Here is a 22,996-nt window from a genome sequence, read left to right as displayed (position 1 = left end):
CGATACCCCTTAGACCCCAGTCCAGAGCCTCTCACCTAGCCAAATCAGTTCTCATGCTTCGCACTGACGAGGGCCAACAGCCCGAAACACCGTGTCTGCGAATTGAGATACTGATTTGGCTTTTATCCTAAGTCATATTGCACGACTCATTAGAGGGTTGATTGTGACTTGTAGGATCGCTACTTCCAACAGGTGGCGCTATAGAGTTAAGTCCTCTTTTTCTCAGAAGAGGCAATTTGCATATTTAAAATCCCAGAGGAGCATTGCACGGCGAATAAGCCTCCATACCTTGACAAGCCAGAGATGGTATGTCACTCTCCGTAAGGAGAAACGATACCCCTTAGACCCCAGTCCAGAGCCTCTCACCTAGCCAAATCAGTTCTCATGCTTCGCACTGACGAGGGCCAACAGCCCGAAACACCGTGTCTGCGAATTGAGATACTGATTTGGCTTTTATCCAAAGTCATATTGCACGACTCGTTAGAGGGTTGATTGTGACTTGTAGGATCGCTACTTCCAACAGGTGGAGCTATAGAGTTAAGTCCTCTTTTTCTCAGAAGAGGCAATTTGCATATTTAAATTCCCAGAGGCGCATAGTACGGCAAATAAGCCTCCTTACCTTGACAAGCCAGAGATGGTATGTCACTCTCCATAAGGAGAAACGATACCCCTTAGACCCCAGTCCAGAGCCTCTCACCTAGCCAAATCAGTTCTCATGCTTCGCACTGACGAGGGCCAACAGCCCGAAACACCGTGTCTGCGAATTGAGATACTGATTTGGCTTTTATCCTAAGTCATATTGCACGACTCGTTAGAGGGTTGATTGTGACCTGTAGGATCGCTACTTCCAACAGGTGGCGCTATAGAGTTAAGTCCTCTTTTTCTCAGAAGAGGCAATTTGCATAGCGAATACCAGAGAATGAAAAAAGAAAAGTGAATTCAATAATGATGAATCAGGCTCATTGCTCCTGAAAACAATGGTGCTCCATTGATCTGATAGGATCTGATGTCCCAAGTCACAGCCCTTTCCTGATATGATTTGCCAGATCCATTGTAAGTGGATTTCTCCTCCAAGATTTCATCTATCACAATAGATTGACGGGGTTATCCTATGAACAGGATAGGTGATAAAAGTGTGCTTGTTGGGGTCAGAAAGCTGGTTACATAAATGGAGGGCCCCATATCCCCTCTGTGAATGGACCAGCACTGCTCGATTCACTTCTAAGTGTCTATGTAGATAGTAGCACACATATGAGACCATCACTCCCAATAACCGTGAATGGAATGGTGGTCATGGTCCATTCATATAAAGCACAGAGGACGGCTGTTCTTGTGATCAGTTGGACCCCCAGCAATCATACATTTATTACCCATCCCACGAGTAGATGCTAAATGTTGTTCTTGGGATAACGTCTCTAAAGGAGGTATTACCAGCTTGTATAGATCAGCAATACGTAGTATGGAAGGAGTCTGTCAATAATGAATTCTGCGCATATCCTCAAATGTATCCATACACCACTTATACCTCAATGAAGTCTCTAAGGATTACATCACGATTGGATCAGCATTAAGGAAGCTAACTTTACTAGAAAACAGTGGCGAAGCAACAGTGGTCGAAGTGGTCGCCGCTATGACCAGGCCCGGCGGAAGAGGTGCCCGCCGACGCCAGCAAATTTCAGCGCACAGACCCATCGGGCCCGTGCGCGACAATACACACTGCCAGTCAATCAGAGGCCAGCAGCTGACATCGGCATGCACGTGACCAGGGGGCAGATGGAAGTGACATCATGCGATGCCATTGCTTGCACACTGAAGTCAGCTGCTATCGTCAGGAGGGCGCCGCACTGTGGGGGAGCGCACAGAAGGTGAGTATTTTTTTAAATCAGTAAGTTCACAGTGCCTATGGCCATACTACTACATATATGACTATGGGCTGTGCATTATACTACACAGATGACTATGGGCTGTGCATTATACTACATGGATGACTATGGGCTGTGCATCATACATGTATGACTATGGGCTGTGCATTATACTACATGGATGACTATGGGCTGTGCATTATACTACATGTATGACTATGGACTGTGCATTATACTACATGGATGACTATGGGCTGTGCATTATACTACATGTATGACTATGGGCTGTGCATTATATTATATGGATGACTATGGGCTGTGCATTATACTACATGGATGACTATGTGCTGTGCATTATACTACATGTATGACTATGGGCTGTGCATTATACTGCATGGATGACTATGGGCTGTGCATTATACTACATGGATGACTATGAGCTGTGCATTATACTACATTTATGACTATGGGCTGTGCATTATACTACATATATGACTATGGGCTGTGCATTATACTACATGTATGACTATGGACTGTGCATTATACTACATGGATGACTATGGGCTGTGCATTATACTACATGTATGACTATGGGCTGTGCATTATATTATATGGATGACTATGGGCTGTGCATTATACTACATGGATGACTATGTGCTGTGCATTATACTACATGTATGACTATGGGCTGTGCATTATACTGCATGGATGACTATGGGCTGTGCATTATACTACATGGATGACTATGAGCTGTGCATTATACTACATTTATGACTATGGGCTGTGCATTATACTACATATATGACTATGGGCTGTGCATTATACTACATGTATGACTATGGACTGTGCATTATACTACATGGATGACTATGGGCTGTGCATTATACTACATGTATGACTATGGGCTGTGCATTATATTATATGGATGACTATGGGCTGTGCATTATACTACATGGATGACTATGTGCTGTGCATTATACTACATGTATGACTATGGGCTGTGCATTATACTGCATGGATGACTATGGGCTGTGCATTATACTACATGGATGACTATGAGCTGTGCATTATACTACATTTATGACTATGGGCTGTGCATTATACTACATATATGACTATGGGCTGTGCATTATACTACATTTATGACTATGGGCTGTGCATTATACTACATATATGACTATGGGCTGTGCAGTATACTACATGGATGACTATGGACTGTGCATTATACTACATGAATGACTATGGGCTGTGCATTATACTACATGGATGACTATGGACTGTGCATTACACTGCATGGATGACTATGGCCTGTGCAATATACTACATGGATGACTATGGGCTGTGCATTATACTACATGTGTAGGCTGTGCATTACATTACATGGATGACTATGGGCTGTGCATTACATTACATGGATGACTATGGGCTGTGCATTATTCTACATAGATGACTATGGGCTGTGCATTATACTACATGGAGGACTATGGGGGTGCATTACACTTCTGCTAAGGGGCCCCATGATTTCTGTGTACGCTCGTGGTGAGTATAATGTTTTTTTTTCTATACATTAAACAACAGGGGAAGAACAGAGGACAAATACGATGATAAGGCCCAGGATAAAAGACATATGTCAGGATGGGAGATATATATTAGGATGGAGCCCAAGGTAAGGGACATGGGGATATATGCCTGGATGGAGCAAAGATGAGGGGCATAAATAACGGGATGGAGGGCATATATACATATACAATATATACACTGTGTTCCAAATTATTATGCAAATAATATTTCCTCATATTTTCTCTAAATTACCTATCTGAATTGTCATTGTTATTTTCCAGTCATCTACTATTCTAGTATAATTGCAATGTTTTGGAACAAACTGCCTATGAAAACAGTATCTTTTAAAAAAAATAAACACTCAAAATGCATGTTCCAAATTATTATGCACAGCAGAGTTTTCAACCTTTTTTTTTTATTTTGAACAAAAAAAATGGTCAATTGTGAAGTTATAAGCATTATCAGCTTATTACAAAATGAAATCAAACAGTTTTCATGTGAAAACTTTATTCTAGGTGATGTTACATTTGTTCGAAAGAAGCTTCTGAACTCTCTCGTCCATTGAATTTGTCAGTTTTGGGATGGTTTCTGCTCCAATTGTTTTGCATGTGGACAGAATACCCTCCCAGAGCTGTTGCTTAGATGTGAACTGCCTCCCGCCATCATAGACACTCCTTTTGATGATGCTCCAGAGGTTCTCAATGGGGTTGAGGTTAGGGGAAGATGGTGGCCACACCATAAGTTTGTCCTCTTTTATGCCCATAGCAGCCAGAGATGCAGATGTGTTTTTTTGCAGCAGGAGACGGTGCATTATCATGCATGAAAATGATCTTGCTGCGGAAAGCACGGTTCTTCCTCTTGAACCATGGCAGGAAGTGTTGTTTTAGAAACTCCACATAGATTATGGAGTTCATCTTTACCCCTTCAGGGATCATAAAGGGGCCGACAATCTCTCTCCCCATGATTCCAGCCCAAAACATTACTCCACCTCCTCCTTGTTGGCGCCTTAGCCCTGTTTTCATGGGGTGTCCATCAACCAGCCATCCTCCACTCCATCCATCTGGACCATCGAGCGTTGCACGGCACTCATCGGTGAACAAAACAGTTTGGAAGTCAGTCTTCATGTATCGTTTGGCCCACTGGAGCCGTTTCTGCTTCTGTGCAGTGGATAGAGGTGGTCGACAGGATGGCTTACGCACAGCTGCAAACCTCTGAAGGACCCTGCATCTTGTTGTTCTGGGGACGCTGGAGGCACCAGCAGCTTCAAAAACTTGACTGCTGCTATGACCAGGCATTTTTGCAGCTGCTCTTTTAACCTTACGCAATTGCCTGTTGGAAAGAGTCCTCAATTTTTCCTTATCAGCACACACACGTGTGTGCTGGGAATCAGCTATATACTTCTTGATTGTGCGATGATCACGATGAAGTGTCTTGGCAATGTTGATTGTAGTCATGCCTTTACCTAAATACTCCACAATTTGTTGCTTCTCAGCAGCCGACACATCCTTTTTCTTTCCCATTTTGGCCAAAAATGTAGGCTGCTTAATAATGTAGAACAGCCTTCTTAAGTAGTTTTGCCTTTATTTGGACACATCTGCCAAACTAATTTGCACAGGTATCTGCAATTGCTTTCAGTGATATAAAGAGCCCTGACACACATCACCATCAATGAGTTTAAATGACAAACAAAAAAATTCTAACCTTATCACTCCTAAACTCTATGTGCATATTAATTTGGAATACAGTGTACCAGGATGGATGACATATATATACACTGCTCAAAAAAATAAAGGGAACACTTAAACAACAGAATATAACTCCAAGTAAATCAAACTTCTGTGAAATCAAACCGTCCACTTAGGAAGCAACACTGTTTCACAATCAATTTCACATGCTGTTGTGCAAATGGAATAGACAACAGATGGAAATTATTGGCAGTTATCAAGACACTCAATACAGAAGTGGTTCTGCAGGTGGGGACCACAGACCACATCTCAGTACCAATGCTTTCTGGCTGATGTTTTGGTCACTTTTGAATGCTGGTTGTGCTTTCACACTCGTGGTAGCATGAGACAGACTCTACAACCCACACAAGTGGCTCAGGTAGTGCAGCTCACCCAGGATGGCACATCAATGCGAACAGTGGCAAGAAGGTTTGCTGTGTCTGTCTGCATAGTGACCAGAGGCTGGAGGTGCTACCAGGAGACAGGCCAGTACACCAAGAGATGTGGAGGGGGCGTAGGAGGGCAATAACCCAGCAGGACCGCTACTTCAGCCTTTGTGCAAGGAGGAACAGGAGGAGCACTGCCAGAGCCCTGCAAAATGACCTCCAGCAGGCCACAAATGTGCATGTGTCTGCACAAACGGTTAGAAACCGATTCTATGAGGATGGTCTGAGTGCCCGACATCCACAGATGGGGGTTGTGATCACAGCCCAACACCGTGCAGGACGCAAGGTATTTGCCACAGAACACCAGGATTGTCAAATTCGCCACTGGCGTCCTGTGCTCTTCACAGATGAAAGCAGGTTCACACTGAGCACATGTGACAGAGTCTGGAGACACCGTGGAGAGCGATCTGCTGCCTGCAACATCCTTCAGCATAACCGGTTTGGCAGTGGGTCAGTAATGGTGTGGGGTGGCATTTCTTTGGAGGGCCGTACAGCCCTCCATGTGCTCGCCAGAGGAAGCCTGACTGCCATTAGGTACCGAGATGAGATCCTCAGACCCCTTGTGAGACCATATGCTGGTGTGGTTGGCCCTGGGTTCCTCCTAATGTAAGACAATGCCAGACCTCATGTGACTGGAGTGTGTCAGCTGTTCCTGCAAGATGAAGGAATTGAAGCTATGGACTGGCCCGCCCGTTCCCCAGACCTGAATGTGATTGAACACATCTGGGACATCATGTCTCGCACCATCCACCAACGTTATGTTGCACCACAGACTGTCCAGGAGTTGGCGGATGCTTTAGTCCAGGTCTGGGAGGAGATCCCTCAGGAGACCATCCGCCGCCTCATCAGGAGCATGCCCAGGCATTATAGGGAGGTCATACAGGCACGTGAAGGCCACACACACTACTGAGCATCATTTCCTTGTCTTGAGGCATTTCCACTGAAGTTGGATCAGCCTGTAATTTGATTTTCCACTTTGATTTTGAGTATTGTTCCAAATACAGGCCTCCATTGGTTAATAAATTTGATTTCAGTTGATGATTTTTGTGTGATTTTGTTGTCAGCACATTCAACTTTGTACAGAACAAAGTATTCAATGAGAATATTTCATTCATTCAGATCTAGGATGTGTTATTTGAATGTTCCCTTTATTTTTTTGAGCAGTGTGTATATATATTATATATATAATCACGATGGGGGGGCGGTCAAAATCTTGCACCAGGGCCCATCAGACTCTAGTTATGACATTGCTAGGAGATATACCAGTAAGTATAAGGACTAGACGCATGTGTGCTCTATATTTGTATTGATTATATAGTCATGGAGAATTCCTCGTGGATTAGTACAGAGAGTGTATGATCAGGAATGAGTCTTACCCAACAACATCACACATAGCGTTAGATAGCGTCTTCTCCTCATAGCAGACATTATACTTCTTACACAAAGAACGCACGAGGGGAGCGATCTTGTAATAGTTGTGGCGAGGCATGGTGGGGAACAGACTAGGAAGGGAAAAACACACAAGATGGCAAATTGTGCTATAAAGTATACAACAGAATTACAATCAATACATAAGCACGGCCATTGGGTAAAGGGACCGAGTCATCATAAAATTAACCAGTTTTAAAAATGATTTTTTAAATAATTTTTTTCCATATCACTATCTATGTCATTAAAAAGGCTTACAATTTGCACACCAATATTAGACAAACTCCCTGTTCTCTTCATAGAATGTAACAGACTGGCTCAGACCCTATTGACATTTAAAAAAGTATTTTCTGCTCATGCTCTGATTTGAGCAAAGGTCATTTTGCAGGAAGGGAGTGGAGGTGAGCTGTGACCATCACCTATTGTGATGAGTGGTGTGATGCTGTGTCAGCTGTATAAAGAGGTGTTATCTTTCATTGTAATCCTGTCTGTAATGATAATGAGACTGCTGAAAAGGCATCTGTGCATAACATTAAGTGTAAATCTAGTATGGAAGGAATCTGTCAGCAGGTTTTTGGACCCCTAATTAATGTCATCTATGTAAAGTCCCTGTAATATTTATTATGTCCATATCTTTGTTCTCTATTTTATAGAAATCCATTGGCAATTTTTTAAGAAAATAAAACACAAATGTGTGGGGCTTGGTCCTATAATTACAGTTCTCCAGCACGCCTTCATTTTCATGCCCGCTGCCGGTCTCATGTCTTTGATTGAAAGGTCAGTCTTCTCTGATCTGCTTCAACAGCCCAGATCTAGTGCAAACGGCGTTATTTCCCGGGGCGGCCGTGCGCAGATCGATAGTCGAGCTCTCGCAACGTCAACAAGACCATACTGAACATGCACCACCCCCCGGCAAAGACGGTGCGTGCGCTACATGGGGAAGAAAGGGTGCAGAGAAGAGTGACCTGTCAGTTGCTGCGGTGGATGGGCAAAGAGGGCGAGAGACCAGACAGCTGTAAGTGCACAGCGAAGACCCCTGCAGTTGCGGCTCATTTGCATAAATATTCGCCAATGGAATTCTATAAAATGGAGACACGGACTTATAAAACAAAGGTAGGAACTTCATCAACATAACGGGACTTTCCATAGTTGTCATTAGTTTGGGGTCGAAAACCTGCTGATAGGTTCCCTTTAAGTCTAGTGGCCAGTGTAAACATTAATGGTAATAATATGGAAACTAAAGAAAAACAATACAAATACATGTAACATAAGAATCTGATTTAAACAATAGGCCACTTCCTACTCACTGATGTTCAATCTGAAAGTTGAGGTGTCCACTGAACCAGTCATTGAAGAAGGAGGGCTCAATGTTGCATGTTGCCGCCAGCTGTGGTTATGGAAAAATCTACAGTTAGACTACGGCAGGTACCTCTGATCCCCGGGCTCGTCACCCTTTCAGTGTGTTGGTTGTAAAAATGAATAAATAGAGATCGGAATGTGGATAATGTACATAGACTATAAGATAAGTCACTTAGAAGACTCTCACCTGACTTGCCAGCCAATCTCTGTATTTTTCCTTGTCAATCTCCATAGGAAGGTGATTCATCTGCGTAACCCAGACAAACCAATGGGATTCTAAAAACCTACAAACAGCCAAGAGCAATATTAATTATCATACATTTTATACCTAAAGGGGAATAGAGCTAAACTCTAGTAGTCTCTATGATGTGACGTTATATGTTTCTCTATACCAAAGAGATGGGGGACATTTACTTACACTGGTCTTAGGGCTTGTTCACGTATTGTATTTCTGCTGTGGAGCAGAGTAGAGGTGCGTGTCATTACAAACACCTCTGCATCTGCAGCTCTCATCCCACAGCGCCTTCAGTGTAGGGAGAGAGGGAGTAGAGCTGACAGTGCTGTAAAAGAAGAGCTGCAAGAAGTGTTTGTAGTGGCACACAGTTCTGCTCTACTGTCTTTCCCTCACACTGGCTGCTGTGAAATGAAAGTGGCAAGAGGTGTTTGTAATGACACACAGCTTTGCTGTGCTCTACACAACAGATGCAGAGATCAGTGAGGAGAGCAGGGCTGTGTGTCATTACAACTCTTACACAGAGAAAGACAGTTTGAATTTTTTCAGGGGGACATGTTATTTTTTCTCCTGCATTATGCCTTCTGCTTATCATTGGTTAACATCATACAGGGGAAAAAGTCAACTCCCTCAAAGATTAATCTCTGCTAGCGCACTGTTGGTCGTAGCGAAGATCATAATCTAAACTTTACATCCTATTTTCAGCTGTGCAATCACTATTCCATATAAGCCATGTGCCATTAATACATAAACATTCACCTTGTGGCCACATGACCCAGACATCAGAGGAGTGCAGGAATAAGCACTGGTGGCTATAACATTATGCCAGTAGGTGAAGTGGAACTATTCATTCTTATAATGATTGTGTAGAACCAGGTGTCTGAATAATATAGAGACCAAGCAGAACCTTATCAGAAATGTCACAATCCCACTGCTCGCTGTGACCTAGGGATGCAGTGATTGACAGCTCAGCGTTCCTGTGGATTGCAGGGGAGTGCCGGACTGTCAGCATTGTGACATTGTGAGTGCTGGCTCGACCATCCTATAATTTGCAGAGACATCCTGGGCTGTCAGTTTTTGTGTATCAGATTTCCATGTAGCCCACTTTGGCCGCACCTGCTGGAGATCCGCCAGGTGCCCTTTCAGAGTGATTGCTTTGCCATTTAGCTGGCTGACCATGCTGGAACTATGGTCAGTTGTTGCTTTCAGATCAGTGGTATGTTTGCTCTGTGCTCTGAACTCTTATCTTCTTGCCTTGTAACTATCCTTTTGTATTACCCCTTTTGCCTTTACGCACTCTGACCTTGGAATTCTGACCCCGGACTGGGGCCTGACTACACCTTTGTCTCTTCCCTGTTTATGATGTACCCTCCTGACTCTTGACCTCAGACTCCTTGACTTCCCCGACTCATGGCATCACAAGAAGCACGAGTCATACAGTACAGACCAAAAGTTTGGACACACCTTCTCGTTTAAACATTTTTCTGTATTTTCGTGACTATGAAAATTGTACATTCACACTGAAGGCATCAAAACTATGAATTAACATATGTGGAATTATATACTTAACAAAAAAGTGTGAAACAACTGAAATTATATCTTATATTCTAGGTTCTTCAAAGTAGCCACCTTTTGCTTTGATGACTGCTTTGCACACTCTTGGCATTCTCTTGATGAGCTTCAAGAGGTAGTCACCGGGAATGGGTTTCAATTCACAGGTGTGCCCTGTCAGGTTTAATAAGTGGGATTTGTTGCCTTACAAATGGTGTTGGGACCATCAGTTGTGTTGTGCAGAAGTCTGGTGGATACACAGCTGATGGTCCTACTGAATAGACTGTTAGAATTTGTATTATGGCAAGAAAAAAGCAGCTAGGTAAAGAAAAACGAGTGGCCATCATTACTTTAAGAAATGAAGGTCAGTCAGTCTGAAAAATTGGGCAAACTTTGAAAGTGTCCCCAAGTGCAGTGGCAAAAACCATCAAGCACTACAAAGAAACTGGCTCTCACGAGGACCGCCCCAGGAAAGGAAGACCAATAGTCACCTCTGCTTCTGAGGATAAGTTTATTCGAGTCACCAGCCTCGGAAATCGCAGGTTAACAGCAGCTCAGATTAGAGACCAGGTCAATGCCACAGAGAGTTCTAGCAGCAGACACATCTCTACAACAAGTGTTAAGAGGAGACTTTGTGCAGCAAGCCTTCATGGTAAAATAGCTGCTAGGAAACCACTGCTAAGGACAGGCAACAAGCAGAGGAGACTTGTTTGGGCTAAAGAACACAAGGAATGGATATTAGCCCAGTGGAAATCTGTGCTTTGGTCTGATGAGTCCAAATTTGAGATCTTTGGTTCCAACCACCGTGTCTTTGTGCAATGCTGAAAAGGTGAACGGATGGACTCTACATGCCTGGTTCCCACCGTGAAGCATGGAGGAAGTGGTGTGATGGTGTGGGGGTGCTTTTCTGGTGACACTGTTGGGGATTTATTCAAAACTGAAGGCATACTGAACCAGCATGGCTACCACAGCATCTTGCAGCAGCATGCTATTCCATCCGATTTGCGTTTATTTGGACCATCATTTATTTTTCAACAGGACAATGACCCCAAACACACCTCCAGGCTGTGTAAGGGCTATTTGACCAAGAAGGAGAGTGATGGGGTGCTACGCCAGATGACCTGGCCTCCACAATCACCAGACCTGAACCCAATCGAGATGGTTTGGGGTGAGCTGGACCTCAGAGTGAAGGCAAAAGGGCCAACAAGTGCTAAGCATCTCTGGGAACTCCTTCAAGATTGTTGGAAGACCAAAGCAGTCATCAAAGCAAAAGGTGGCTACTTTGAAGAACCTAGAATATAAGACACTAGATGGTGGCCCGATTCTAACGCATCGGGTATTCTAGAATATGTATGTCCACGTAGTATTTTGCTCAGTTACGTAGTATATTGCCCAGCCACATAGTATATTGCCCAGCCACATAGTATATTGCCCAGCCACGTAGTATATTGCCCAGTGACGTTGTATATTGCCCAGTGACGTAGTATATTGCCCAGTGACGTAGTATATTGCACAGCCACGTAGTATATTGTCCAGGGACGTAGTATATTGCCCAGTGACGTAGTATATTGCACAGCCACGTAGTATATTGCCCAGCGACGTAGTATATTGCCCAGTGAAGTAGTATATTGCCCAGTGACGTAGTAAACAGCACAGAGCCACGTAGTATATTGCCCAGCCACGTAGTATATTGGGCAGTCACGTAGGTAGTATATTGCCCAGCTACGTAGTATATTGCCCAGCCACGTATGTCACAGGTTAAAAAAATAAAAAAATAAACATATACTCACCTTCCGCAGGTGCGTTGTAGTTCTGTCGCCTGCGTGGGGTGCAGGCGGCAGCTTCCAGTCCCAGGGTGTGATGACGTCGCGGTCACGTGACCGTGACGTCATGGCAGGTCCTGCTCGCGCAGGACCTGTGATGACGTCGCGGTCACATGACCGTGTCGCGGCCACATGACCGTGACGTCACGGCAGGTCCTTCTCCCAGACCATCCTTGCCACCGGAACGTGCCGCTTGCATGGACCGGTCACCGGAGCATCGCGAGGAGCGGGAAAGGCGGCGGAAGGTGAGTATATAATGATTTTTTATTTTTTTTATTATTTTTAACATTAGATGTTTTTACTATTGACGCTGCATAGGCTGCGTCAATAGTAAAAACTTGGTCACACAGGGTTAATAGCGGCGGTAACGGAGTGAGTAATAACGCGGTCCGTTACCGTTGGCATTAACCCTGTGTGAGCCGTGACTGAGGGGAGCATGGAGCGGGGCCGGGCGCCGGCCACTGACTGCAGGGGAGTAGGGAGGGACTAATCGGACTGTGGCCGTCGCTGATTGGTCGCGGCAGCCATGACAGGAAGCTGGCGCGACCAATCAGCGACTTGGATTCCATGACAGACAGAGGCCGCGACCAATGAATATCCGTGACAGACAGTTACAAAGACAGAAGGACAGACAGACGGAAGTGACCCTTAGACAATTATATATATAGATAATTTCAGTTGTTTCACACTTTTTTGTTAAGTATATAATTCCACATGTGTTAACTCATAGTTTTGATGCCTTCAGTGTGAATGTACAATTTTCATAGTCATGAAAATACAGATAAATCTTTAATTGAGAAGGTGTGTCCAAACTTTTGCTCTGTACTGTATATATCAGAAATAGAATGAATGGAGCTGGCTGACAAACTTTACTAATTATTTATTGGATATTAGCTGTCATATCAATTATGGGACTTTTGATAGAATTGCTAACTTAGTAACTACAAACTTAGAAAAGTTCTCAGAAAGCAGAGCTGCACCCAGCCTACGAGACTCATCAACTCGAAAGATCATACGATGTGAACGTTTCTGGCTCTTATCATTTGCGGCTCTTTATCACATTTTATAGCCTTGCATTAGACTAAAGTTGGGAAAGTTTTGCTGATAACTGTACCAAGTTCATCAAACATGATAGGATTGGGGACACGGTGACATGTTTTGCAAGGTCATACAATCGGCATACCTGACAGCATTGAGCAAGGCGATGGATCCCAAAATTCCATAGAAAGGGACAAAAGTATGGAAATATCGAATGTAATAAGAAAGTGACCAAGCCATATCCTGCAAAACAGGGGAAATATTAAGAAGAGTTTACCCAATAGGATTAACTGCTCTAAATATCTATGAATTTGTCAAAATCGGGTAAGGAAAGTAGATCTGTTTTTCTTAAAGGGATCCTGTTAGAAACCTTTACTACCCTTAACTCCCTCCCCTCCAAACAATTAATAGGATTGTGAAGCCCTGTGATTAGTCAGTTGATCCCTTCATGACCTCAAAGCAATGCGAAGGCAGTAAGAAATCGCAATTTTCTGTTTGCTTCTGGAAGTCCATTGGCGCGTTACCATGCACTTCTGCCTACTCAGCCTCATACTTTATGTCCTGCCTAGCAGCATCCTCCCCCAGGTGATTGACAGGTCGTTTGCTCTGGTACACGGCCACTGACCTGTCAATCACCTGGAGGAGGATGCTGTTGGGTGGGAAATACAGTATGAGGCTGAGGAGCTGGAAGTGCATGGTCACGCCCCAATGCACCTCCAGACACAACATCAAATTGTGACTTCTCAGCTGCCGGAGCAGTTCTTTGGGGTCATAATGGGAGTGCTCGGCTTATCTTTTACAAGGTTACACAGACATATAAATTACTTGGGGCTGGGGGTATAATCTTTCTAGCAGTAGGGTAGGGTAGGAAGGACATTGATTCACAGAAAAAGGTCTTGGGCCCTCATTGATCACTAAATCAAAGGTCCCCAGTAATCACATATGTGCACTCCATTCAAAGTCTACAGGGCCAACAAAACAGCCAAACACTGTACTCTGGGGACAAACTGGGGTGCTGGAAACACTAATGATGAATGGGGGTCTTAGTGGTGGGAATCCCAGTGATATGACATTAAAAGGAATCTGTCAGCAGGATTCTATATGTAGTCTGAAAGCAGCATGATGTAGGAGCTGAGACCCTGATTCTGGCGATGTGTCACTTACTAGGCTAGGATGTGTGCTGTTGTTTCAATAAAAACAGTGTTTTATCAGCAGGAGATTATCACTGCAGGACTAGGTGTCTTGTGCCTTCTAGTCAACTCTTCTATGTAACTCTGCCCCCAGCACTGATTAGCAGCTTTCTGTCAATGCACAGTGTACTCAAAAAGCTACCAAACAGGGGTGTGGGCGGAGTTATACAGGGCTCAGTATTTAAGCACTGCTAGATCTGCTGCAGATAAAACAGTAATCGCTCATTTTCGTCTGCTGGATGTAAGGTTCACATATACTGCTCCTTACATGTTGAGCACCAACCCTGATGGATGAGGATCTGGTGAATCCACTGCCCGTGTGGCCGTTGGAGCCAGTTACTCTTGTTTTTACATTTGTTTTGGAGTAAAATAAACCATAAAAATTAGATTCCATTGATAAGTATGGGTCAAAGTAATTTGGCAGGAAATATGAAGTAATTATTTCTAGAATTAATATATTACTTATAAGGTATTTTATATGATGATCTGAAGATATAGGTCCAAAGTCAGAAACTGAACCACTAAGAGATTCTGAAAATCTGCCTGAAAAAGTTCCCTAAAAACGCTCGAAAGATTGAACAAGTGCATTTCTATGTCAAAACGACCTGCTATTCACATGTTCAGTCTTTTCATTGTCTTTTAACCTCTTCGCGCTTCAAAAGATGCAAAGCAGTTAAAAGAATTGATCTGACCATTTCTGGGACATCTGCTTGAAACTAAATAAAGGACCAAAAACAATGAAGACATCTGGGTCCTTTGTGACAGTTTAAAGATGCTGCAATAAAAGAAGACGTTTACTGACGTAGGAGACATCATGGGCACATACCCTACAGATCATGTCAAGGCCCTTCATACTTCTCTTGACTTATTGCTTCTTTAAAAAGCATACGAATTATAATTGGTTATGTTCTATAGTACAGAAGATACTTACCACCCAGTCCTTGCGAGATATCATCGTCTTCATAATCTGAATTGTGAAGTACAGTGGTATTAAAAGTGGAGGAAAAACTGCAAGTGAAAAAAGACACATTACTGCTGGTGTCATACTATGTAATAATAATAATAATAATGATAATCCTTCTTTATTTAGTGCCACCAGATTCTGCAGCACTTTCTGGCAATATTCAGTCTAAATATTATTATGCATAATTAATCATGAATCATCACCAAATAGATTAACATATACATATATATATATATATATATATACGGTAACTAACATACAAAGATACAAAGGGAATATGTCATCTGTAACTTTAGGCCTTTTAGAGATCATTTCATCTTCAGCTTGCTTGATTGTTCACAATAACAGTACTATTTGTGCCTTCCAGCTGTAGATGTGTTTTAAAGTCTAGGACAAGTTCAGATTCCGGTGGTCATTTTCTAAGGGGATGTAGGGCAGAACATACAAAAGGATTTGCTCTCCTTGTGACACTTGTGTATTTTAACCTGTAGTCCTACCTAAACCAATAATCCCAGTATAAATCCAATTACTCACTGAGAAAGAAGTACTGATGTTGGTAATTGTAGGGCAGGAACTTTATCTTCTTCTTTCCATACTGTAAAGAAAAGGAATGGATTTACAGTCAGTAGGTGCACAGACCAACAGTAGACGGCTGCTCTCTGTGCACGAATTCATATAGTCATGGTCCACCTGTATATTATATGACGTTTATCAGTGTGACAGGTGATACTATATATCATGCTAGAATGATACTTATGGTTGGATAAGTCTCATACCTCCACTGGTTGTGTCTCTCCAAGCACGAAAATATGTACCATGTTGACGTCTGGATCCTTGCTGAAGATGTTAGGTTTGGCGTGATGTTGGAAATGGCGATGGTTCCACCAGTTTGCTGATGCTCCCTGCAAACAGATGAACGCATATGAGCTGGGAAGCAAGACCAAGTCTCCGTCCATAGTTATTCATCTATAACCTACTCTATTAATTTTGGACTACTGATATTCAGACACTTGCATGCAGAGTCCATGTGTTACCAGAGACAGAAAGTTCTATTGAGGCATTTTGCATTTTTTGTATGAATAATTATTTTATTGCCAGCTTTAAATTTGTTGCCTCATCTCATTAAATGTTTGCATTTGCAAAGGTTAACGGCCACCTCTGCAATCTACGAGAAGTGGCCGGTGTCCTAGACAAGGAGTGCTTGTTTGCGATACAGCTTGCAAGCTCTACTGTAAAGCTGGCAGAATAGTGGCAATGGCCAGCGGGTGTGCACCGATATGACGTCATTGCTGTGGAATATTTAAATAAAATGGAGCCGGAGTCAACGCTTGCGCATCCCGTGATATCCGGTGCCATTTTGTTGAAGACACTGTGCCTGCGAATTCATGTACACATTGTCTTTAATAAAATGGCACCATAGTTGGGTATGCACACCCGCTGACTCCGATATCACACATCCCGACTTTGGACAGAAGGGCGCATCCACCATTATATATAAAGTACCCAATACCATGAGCCTCATGACTTCACCTTTAAATGGCCAATGACAAACTTGTGGCCAATGTGGTTCCATTTCGATTTTCTGAAGACTGATAGGTGTCCAAAATCATGCTGCAACCATCCAGCCTGGGCCTGTATGGGAAAGATTAAAAGTACAGTCTGATGCTCCATTCTAATAATGCGTACAATATGATACATTGAGTAGAGGCAGGTTACTAATGAGTAGGGCGATTCTACCAGCTCACCTGGGAAATCGTAAGCAGCAGGATGGTGATGAAGGTTGGTATCCACCCTGTACCAAGGTAGTTGACAGTAGCCCAGGCAAGAAACTCCAGAGCCAGGATATGTGCTAGGTAAAGGCCGAAAAAAACCCAACTGGCATTAAAGAGGTTCATTTCTTTTGCGGTGTTTCGTAGCTTTTCAAAGTCTTGAACTTGCTGAGCCTGATGGTAAAAGGTAAGAAAGAGGAAGCTTACCATGACAGCAGGAGACCACCATCCAATGTGATCAGCCCATATTACTCACAGTTCATATTACTCTTGTAGAAAGTCAATTAACGAATTTGTACAGGACGATTTTGCGGAGTGGGAAAACGCAAGGCTCCTCAAAATGAACGCATGTAAGATCTAGAATTTCAGTGAAAGAAGCAGGAACGAGCCACCGTGGTGCCATGATTTATCAACATTGAAAAGACTAGCTCACCAATATTGTCACTCCATCCCCGCAGGTGACTTAGAAAATTTACAAGCCCGTTGGCCAAGGCAAACAATATAGTTCAATTGAAAAAAAGAAGTGATGAAATCTCCAATAAAAAAAAATAATCCACTTTATTCAAATTAATTCTAACGTTTAAGACCGGATGGTCGAAATGCAGCAGAATTCCTGGCCCTGCTATGACCACTTTTTAATGGATTTTGAATAAAGTGGATTAGTTTTTTATTGGTGATTTTAGATTTTCTTTTTTGATTGAGCCATGATTTACCATTGGTGATCCACTCCTTAATTACTCGGGTATTTATAAAACACTAAAATCAAACACTTTTGCAAGTTACTGCTTATTAGAATTTGCAGCCATTCTTGAGATATTAACACTTTTTTTTGCTTACGACTCATTGCCTAGGAAACCGACCACCTCTGCTGTCTAGCTTCTAAGCACTTCTAACAGCCAGGATTGGGAGGTTACAGTGCGTTTCAGCGCTGGCCAGCCTCAAAGCCCTGCTTACAAGCTCAATAGGAAAGAGCTTGTAAGCACTGCGCATGTCCTGCTCTTTAACAGCGGTGGTCGGTCTCTAGGGCAACAAGCTTTAAACACGCGAAAACGAATGTGTTACTGTATCAAGAACGGCTGAACATTTTAACTAGCAGTAAACTGTATTTACAAGCGCTATCTAATATTACCCATTTATGAAAATGGAAATAGCACTTTAACATATTGTAAATATAGAAAAGAACAAAAGCGTAGATGATATGGAAATGGTGCCCGAATTAACAGCATTGATTCCCACAGACCAAAGCAATCTATGCAATTATGACGGATTTGCAGTAAACCATTGCATTTCTGCAATGTCCAGAGAAGAAAGCAGAGTAAGAATGATATTAATAATAGAGGAGCGCTGAGTGCCATTTATATGCCCTAGAACAATATCAGTGCATCAATAATGGAGAAAGAAGATCACATTACCCAATTGCACAATATGCTTCTCCATCGACCCCTCATTACCTCTGCGGTGCCGTTCATCCTCCCATTGTGGTCTCAATATTGAATTATTTGATTATTTCTAGATTCATTTATAAATTCCTTATCAGAATTTTGACCACAAGTGCAAAAATACAACCCATCCTAACCAAAACATGAAAAATGCCACTTAAACAACTTTCCCTAGGTTAAAAGGGTTATATACTGTATGTCTATATAATTTTTTTTACTACTGGGCTAAGAACTAGTAGGCAGATAGTTGCTAACTACTTGCCTGTTGTGTCCGGCGCAGGTCTCTGCTGGCTCAGACCACTCCTGCAGGAGATTCAGCGGCTTCCGCTGGCATCAGGCAGACAAAGCAGCGGCTTTTCTTCCTCTCTGCTCTGTTTATGGGGTGTGAATGCTGACATCATACTGACTGACAGACAGCTCCCCGCCGCCTAACAGCAGGGAAATCCAGAAATCACACCCTGTAGACAAAGCGGCTCAGAAGAAGAAGAAGAGCTGCTCTGTTGATGTGGAGCAGCTGAATCGCCGGCAGGAGCGGTCAGTGACCACTGTGAGCTGGTGTTGGGTAGAACAGACAGGTAGCTCACAACTACTTTCATGTTAATTTTTAGGCCTTTAGTGAAAAAAAATAGTCCTGGATAAACCCTTTAAGTTCCAGAATAGCATTTATAGGACTAATAGAGGACTGCTCCCCCCAAGACGATTGGCTCTGCTGCAGCAGAATCAGTTAGTAGTAGCTGTGGAACATGTCTTTAATGTAATGACTTCAATAGACAACCAAAAACAAATCCAGCTACTCACTGAAAGGTGAACACATTCTAGACCAGAGTTCCCCAACTCCAATCCTCAAGAGCCACCAACAGGTCTTGCTTTCAGGATTTCCTCAATATTGCACAGGAGATAGAATTATCACCTGGGTAATCCTAAGGGAATCCTGAAAACATGATCAGTTGGTGGCTCCTGAGGACTGAAGTTGGGGAACACTGGACTAGACAACGAGCACTTCACAGAAGTAATGGCTACCGTATGCTTCATTGGACATGGGTTGGGGGTTTGATCATTTGCGCTTTGGTGTTTTACGGCCCTCAGTGCAATGCAGGAAGAATCAGCCACTGGGGTTTATATGTACGGACACCGGTAAAGGGAGACAGTCAGAAGATTTTATCTTTCCTAATCACCACCACAGGTTAAAAAAAGTTGGATAAATACTGGTGCTAACGTTCATAGTGGTAGAATAGTGGAGAACATCAACTTTAATGCCATCTTACGCTGTGCTGTCAAGTGTCTATTAGGTGTGGCTAAGCAATCAAGCAAGCGTCCTGCCTTCTCATCAGTAACCAACCCCTTCAGTTTCATCCTGACGGCTCCATAGTTCCTTGGCAAAAAACAGAGCACTTGCATGGCTTGCCCATGCCCAGCGGACACTTACCAGTGTTAGGGTGGTGGACTGTGCTATCGCGTTCCTGCCCCTGAAGACACCAATCACAATCACTAGCCCACAGGGGGTGGAGTTAGTTTTAGGGAAAGTAACTGTGCTCCTGTTAGTTGGGCAGATAGGGTCTGGAGTGTAAAGTGAGCAGAGTGGTATGAAAGGGTGACTCTAAGTTAGAGGAGACTAAGGACGAGGGATAGTGTGATCCTGAAGAGATGTGACTGATGAGACAGAGTGGCCTTCCACTGAGGTGTCCTTGTATCATGAGCTTGTAACGCAGAAGGTAAAGGACCTAAGCAGGACTGAGTACAATGGACTAGTGGGGGTCCCCAGTACGAGGGTTCAAGTGCGCTAGTAGTAGAACAAATAGGAATCGGAACCATTCAGCAAGTAAGGAGACTTGCTGATCAGGACTCTATTGTTAAAGCTAGGTCGTTGTGGAGTAGGACGAAACAGTGTGCCTCACTAGCCCTGGAGTAAGCTACGGAGGAAGGATACTGAGCGTGGAAAATGCTTTATACTGTAAAGGAAGCGTCCATAAGACTTTGTCCCGCTATCCCTGGTATCTAACCCTTACCCAGTTACCGTTCAGTAAACAGTTTGTTTTGGAATGGAAATCTCTCTCATTGAACTATGAAACACCTGATCCTGGGCAGCCCACACCACCGGCTACAAGCATAGCACCCTAACTGCACAAGTCTACACATCCCTCCAGGACCCACACTTTCATGTAGTGCGCCGGGACGTACAGTATAAGGAGATGAGTGACTCGCCCGCAGCTACCGCCCAACGCTGCGCTACATCAGCATGGTGCATGACAGCATTAAAGTCTACCAGGTCTGTAATAAAAAGGTATCTTTAGTGAATACACATAATTATTATCTGTAAGGCTGTGTTCACATGTCCAGTAATTATCAGAACGGATCCAGCAGCAATCCGTTAACAAAAAAGTTGCGCAGACACGACTTTTTTTGTCCAGATAAAAAATAATGATTTCAACTGGATTTGTTTTTTTAACATTAAATTCTATGGAGAACGGATCCGTTAAATAGTCATCATTTTTTTCTTTCATTTGAAACAGATCCGTTTTTTGCTCACTGAGCCAGTTTCCAATAGAAAAGAATAGATGTCTGTTTTCAGCTCGGGTGGAAGCTGGATATAAACCAAGAAGGTAGTCAGAGATTGGGCCGGCCATGGCCACCACACAGAATTCTGCTTCAGCTGAGGATTGCGGCTTGGCTCCTTATGACGTGTATAGGAGCTGAGCTGCAGTTTTCACTACACAGTGAATGTAGCAGGACAGAACAGCTGACTAAGGGGCTGTCACATACTCCACCCCCACCCATCCATTATTGATGATCCTAAGGATCGGTCATCAGTATCGTAAACCTGGACAGCCTCTTTCTATACTTTCTTTGTGTTCACAGCTCCCCTGCAGACTTATGTTTCTCCATGGTAAATCCATCATGCTCCTTCCCATTTCCTTTTGCTGCTTTTTGCTAACATGGGTTTTGCAGCATTTCCGAGGTCTTAGAGGGTATGCCGCATCTGTCTGGAAACCTCTCTAGTAACTTTCATCAATGCAGTGAAGCACTCGGTAAATAATGATATCGTGAATCATCTGATGCATCTCTCACATACTCACATTTTTCCCTCGGTCCTGACTGGGCTCATTCTCTTCTAGTTCACCAACATAAAGAGGCTTAAGAAATTTTCTCACAAAAGTAAGATCTGGATGAAAAGCTAAGAAAGCTTCCTAAATAAGAAATAAACCAGATAAATATAATTAATAAGACAGATAAGGACTAATAATGTTAATGCAGGGGCGAACATAGCATTGGGGCAACCTAGGGGGCTGCACAGGGGACTAAGAGGAAAGGGGGACCACCTCTAAAATAAAGGTGGAATTGTGCATTAAGAGGCGCTATTGGACTGTAAAGGGCCCATATACTGTTCCTGCACAGGGGCCCTCATCTGTCTGTGTCCACCAGTGCGGTAATGGGATCCATTCACAAGTTTCTAGGCGCCTAAACCTCCTATAAGGTGTTGTACTGGACGGTAATACTGCTGTAAAATGGCCCCTGAATAATCTGCTGCATATTATAGGATATGAACTTACAACACTGAGCACTGTGCATGTAAATGGCCATTCATGAAGAATGTGAGCCCCAATGGGGACAGTGAGGGTGATGTCTGTACAGCGCTGTGGAATATGACGGCGCTATATAAGGAGGAGACGGCAGTATAAATCGGACCTCAATGCACGGACTGGCCGGAGACTACCAACCTGAGTGGGACAGCTTCATATACTTCCATGTAGCGGTCAGGCTTAGGTGGGGAGAGCCGCCGGACAGTCCGTGCATCGAGGTCCGATCGCTGTCCAATGTGTAAGGCAGTCTGACTGCGGCCTTAGTGAGTAACAAAATAAATCTAGGTGTTCCCGCTTTCCGGAGGATCATGCATTGCCCTTCCTCAGGCTGAGATACATCATTAGTAGCCAGCGCCTGGGAGATGTCAGTCAGACCTGGAATAGCACGTATAGAGAGTGGACTCTTCAGGATCGCGGGACCACCTGGATGACAACTGAACAGTAACGTACATACAGTGCGCTATGTCATAAATGACATTTTAGAACATACAGGGACATGTTTGTCATAGCATCTAGTATTTAATATTATCGTTAGTATCTAACATGGTAAAAAACAACAACTCATAATCATATCAATGCAATCAGTAACAGAATATATGATGCTCATGCTTCCTAACAGAAATTATTATAAGCTATCATTCCTGAGACCGATAACGAGGTGCATGTTTGAAGCTCTGTTCACCCAAACTCACTTATAAAATAATTAACATCCCAATTACTGATATTCTGACTGTCCTTTGAGTTTTCCTATTTTTTTATTTATTTTTTTTTATTATCAAAAATAGCACCGCAGGCTGGAAAGTGTGGCCAAATCCCAAACAGAATCCTGAACTCGCGTATCCTCTAGATCCCCCCATAAATCATATCCCTATATCTTGTCATACACCTCCTGTTCGGGCGAGCACACTGCTCAGCACTTTTCATGACTTAATATGAAAAAATACATTGACGCAATATACATCGGGAGGAATCTACATGGGGAGCACGTACTAAACATCACATCTGATTGTGTTTGTGGCCTTTGCCCTCTGTC

The 22,996-nt window shown here is 43.3% G+C and overlaps 1 protein-coding gene across 3 annotated transcripts in view; it reads right to left on the bottom strand.

Moving 5' to 3' along the window:
• Positions 1-22,996, bottom strand: part of LOC143806916 (fatty acid desaturase 2-like) — a 41,795-nt gene that overhangs the window by 4,170 nt on the left and 14,629 nt on the right. For all 3 annotated transcript variants that reach the window (XR_013221593.1, XM_077287951.1, XM_077287953.1), the window contains exons 3-12: positions 21,460-21,570; positions 16,923-17,120; positions 16,708-16,809; positions 15,954-16,079; positions 15,712-15,772; positions 15,145-15,221; positions 13,169-13,266; positions 8,567-8,663; positions 8,328-8,407; positions 6,969-7,094 (exon numbers count right to left, since the gene is read on the bottom strand). Coding sequence is in view for 2 of the 3 variants with exons in the window: in XM_077287951.1 (XP_077144066.1) it covers positions 6,969-7,094; positions 8,328-8,407; positions 8,567-8,663; positions 13,169-13,266; positions 15,145-15,221; positions 15,712-15,772; positions 15,954-16,079; positions 16,708-16,809; positions 16,923-17,120; positions 21,460-21,570 (1,076 nt within the window). In the remaining variant the exon portion in view is untranslated. The remainder of the gene's footprint in view (positions 1-6,968; positions 7,095-8,327; positions 8,408-8,566; positions 8,664-13,168; positions 13,267-15,144; positions 15,222-15,711; positions 15,773-15,953; positions 16,080-16,707; positions 16,810-16,922; positions 17,121-21,459; positions 21,571-22,996) is intronic.

The sequence above is a fragment of the Ranitomeya variabilis genome, chromosome 2, assembly GCF_051348905.1.
Source record: "Ranitomeya variabilis isolate aRanVar5 chromosome 2, aRanVar5.hap1, whole genome shotgun sequence".
Classification (NCBI taxonomy): domain Eukaryota; kingdom Metazoa; phylum Chordata; class Amphibia; order Anura; family Dendrobatidae; genus Ranitomeya; species Ranitomeya variabilis.
Note: the sequence above shows the minus strand (reverse complement) of the source record. Positions and strands in the feature narration are given on the sequence as shown.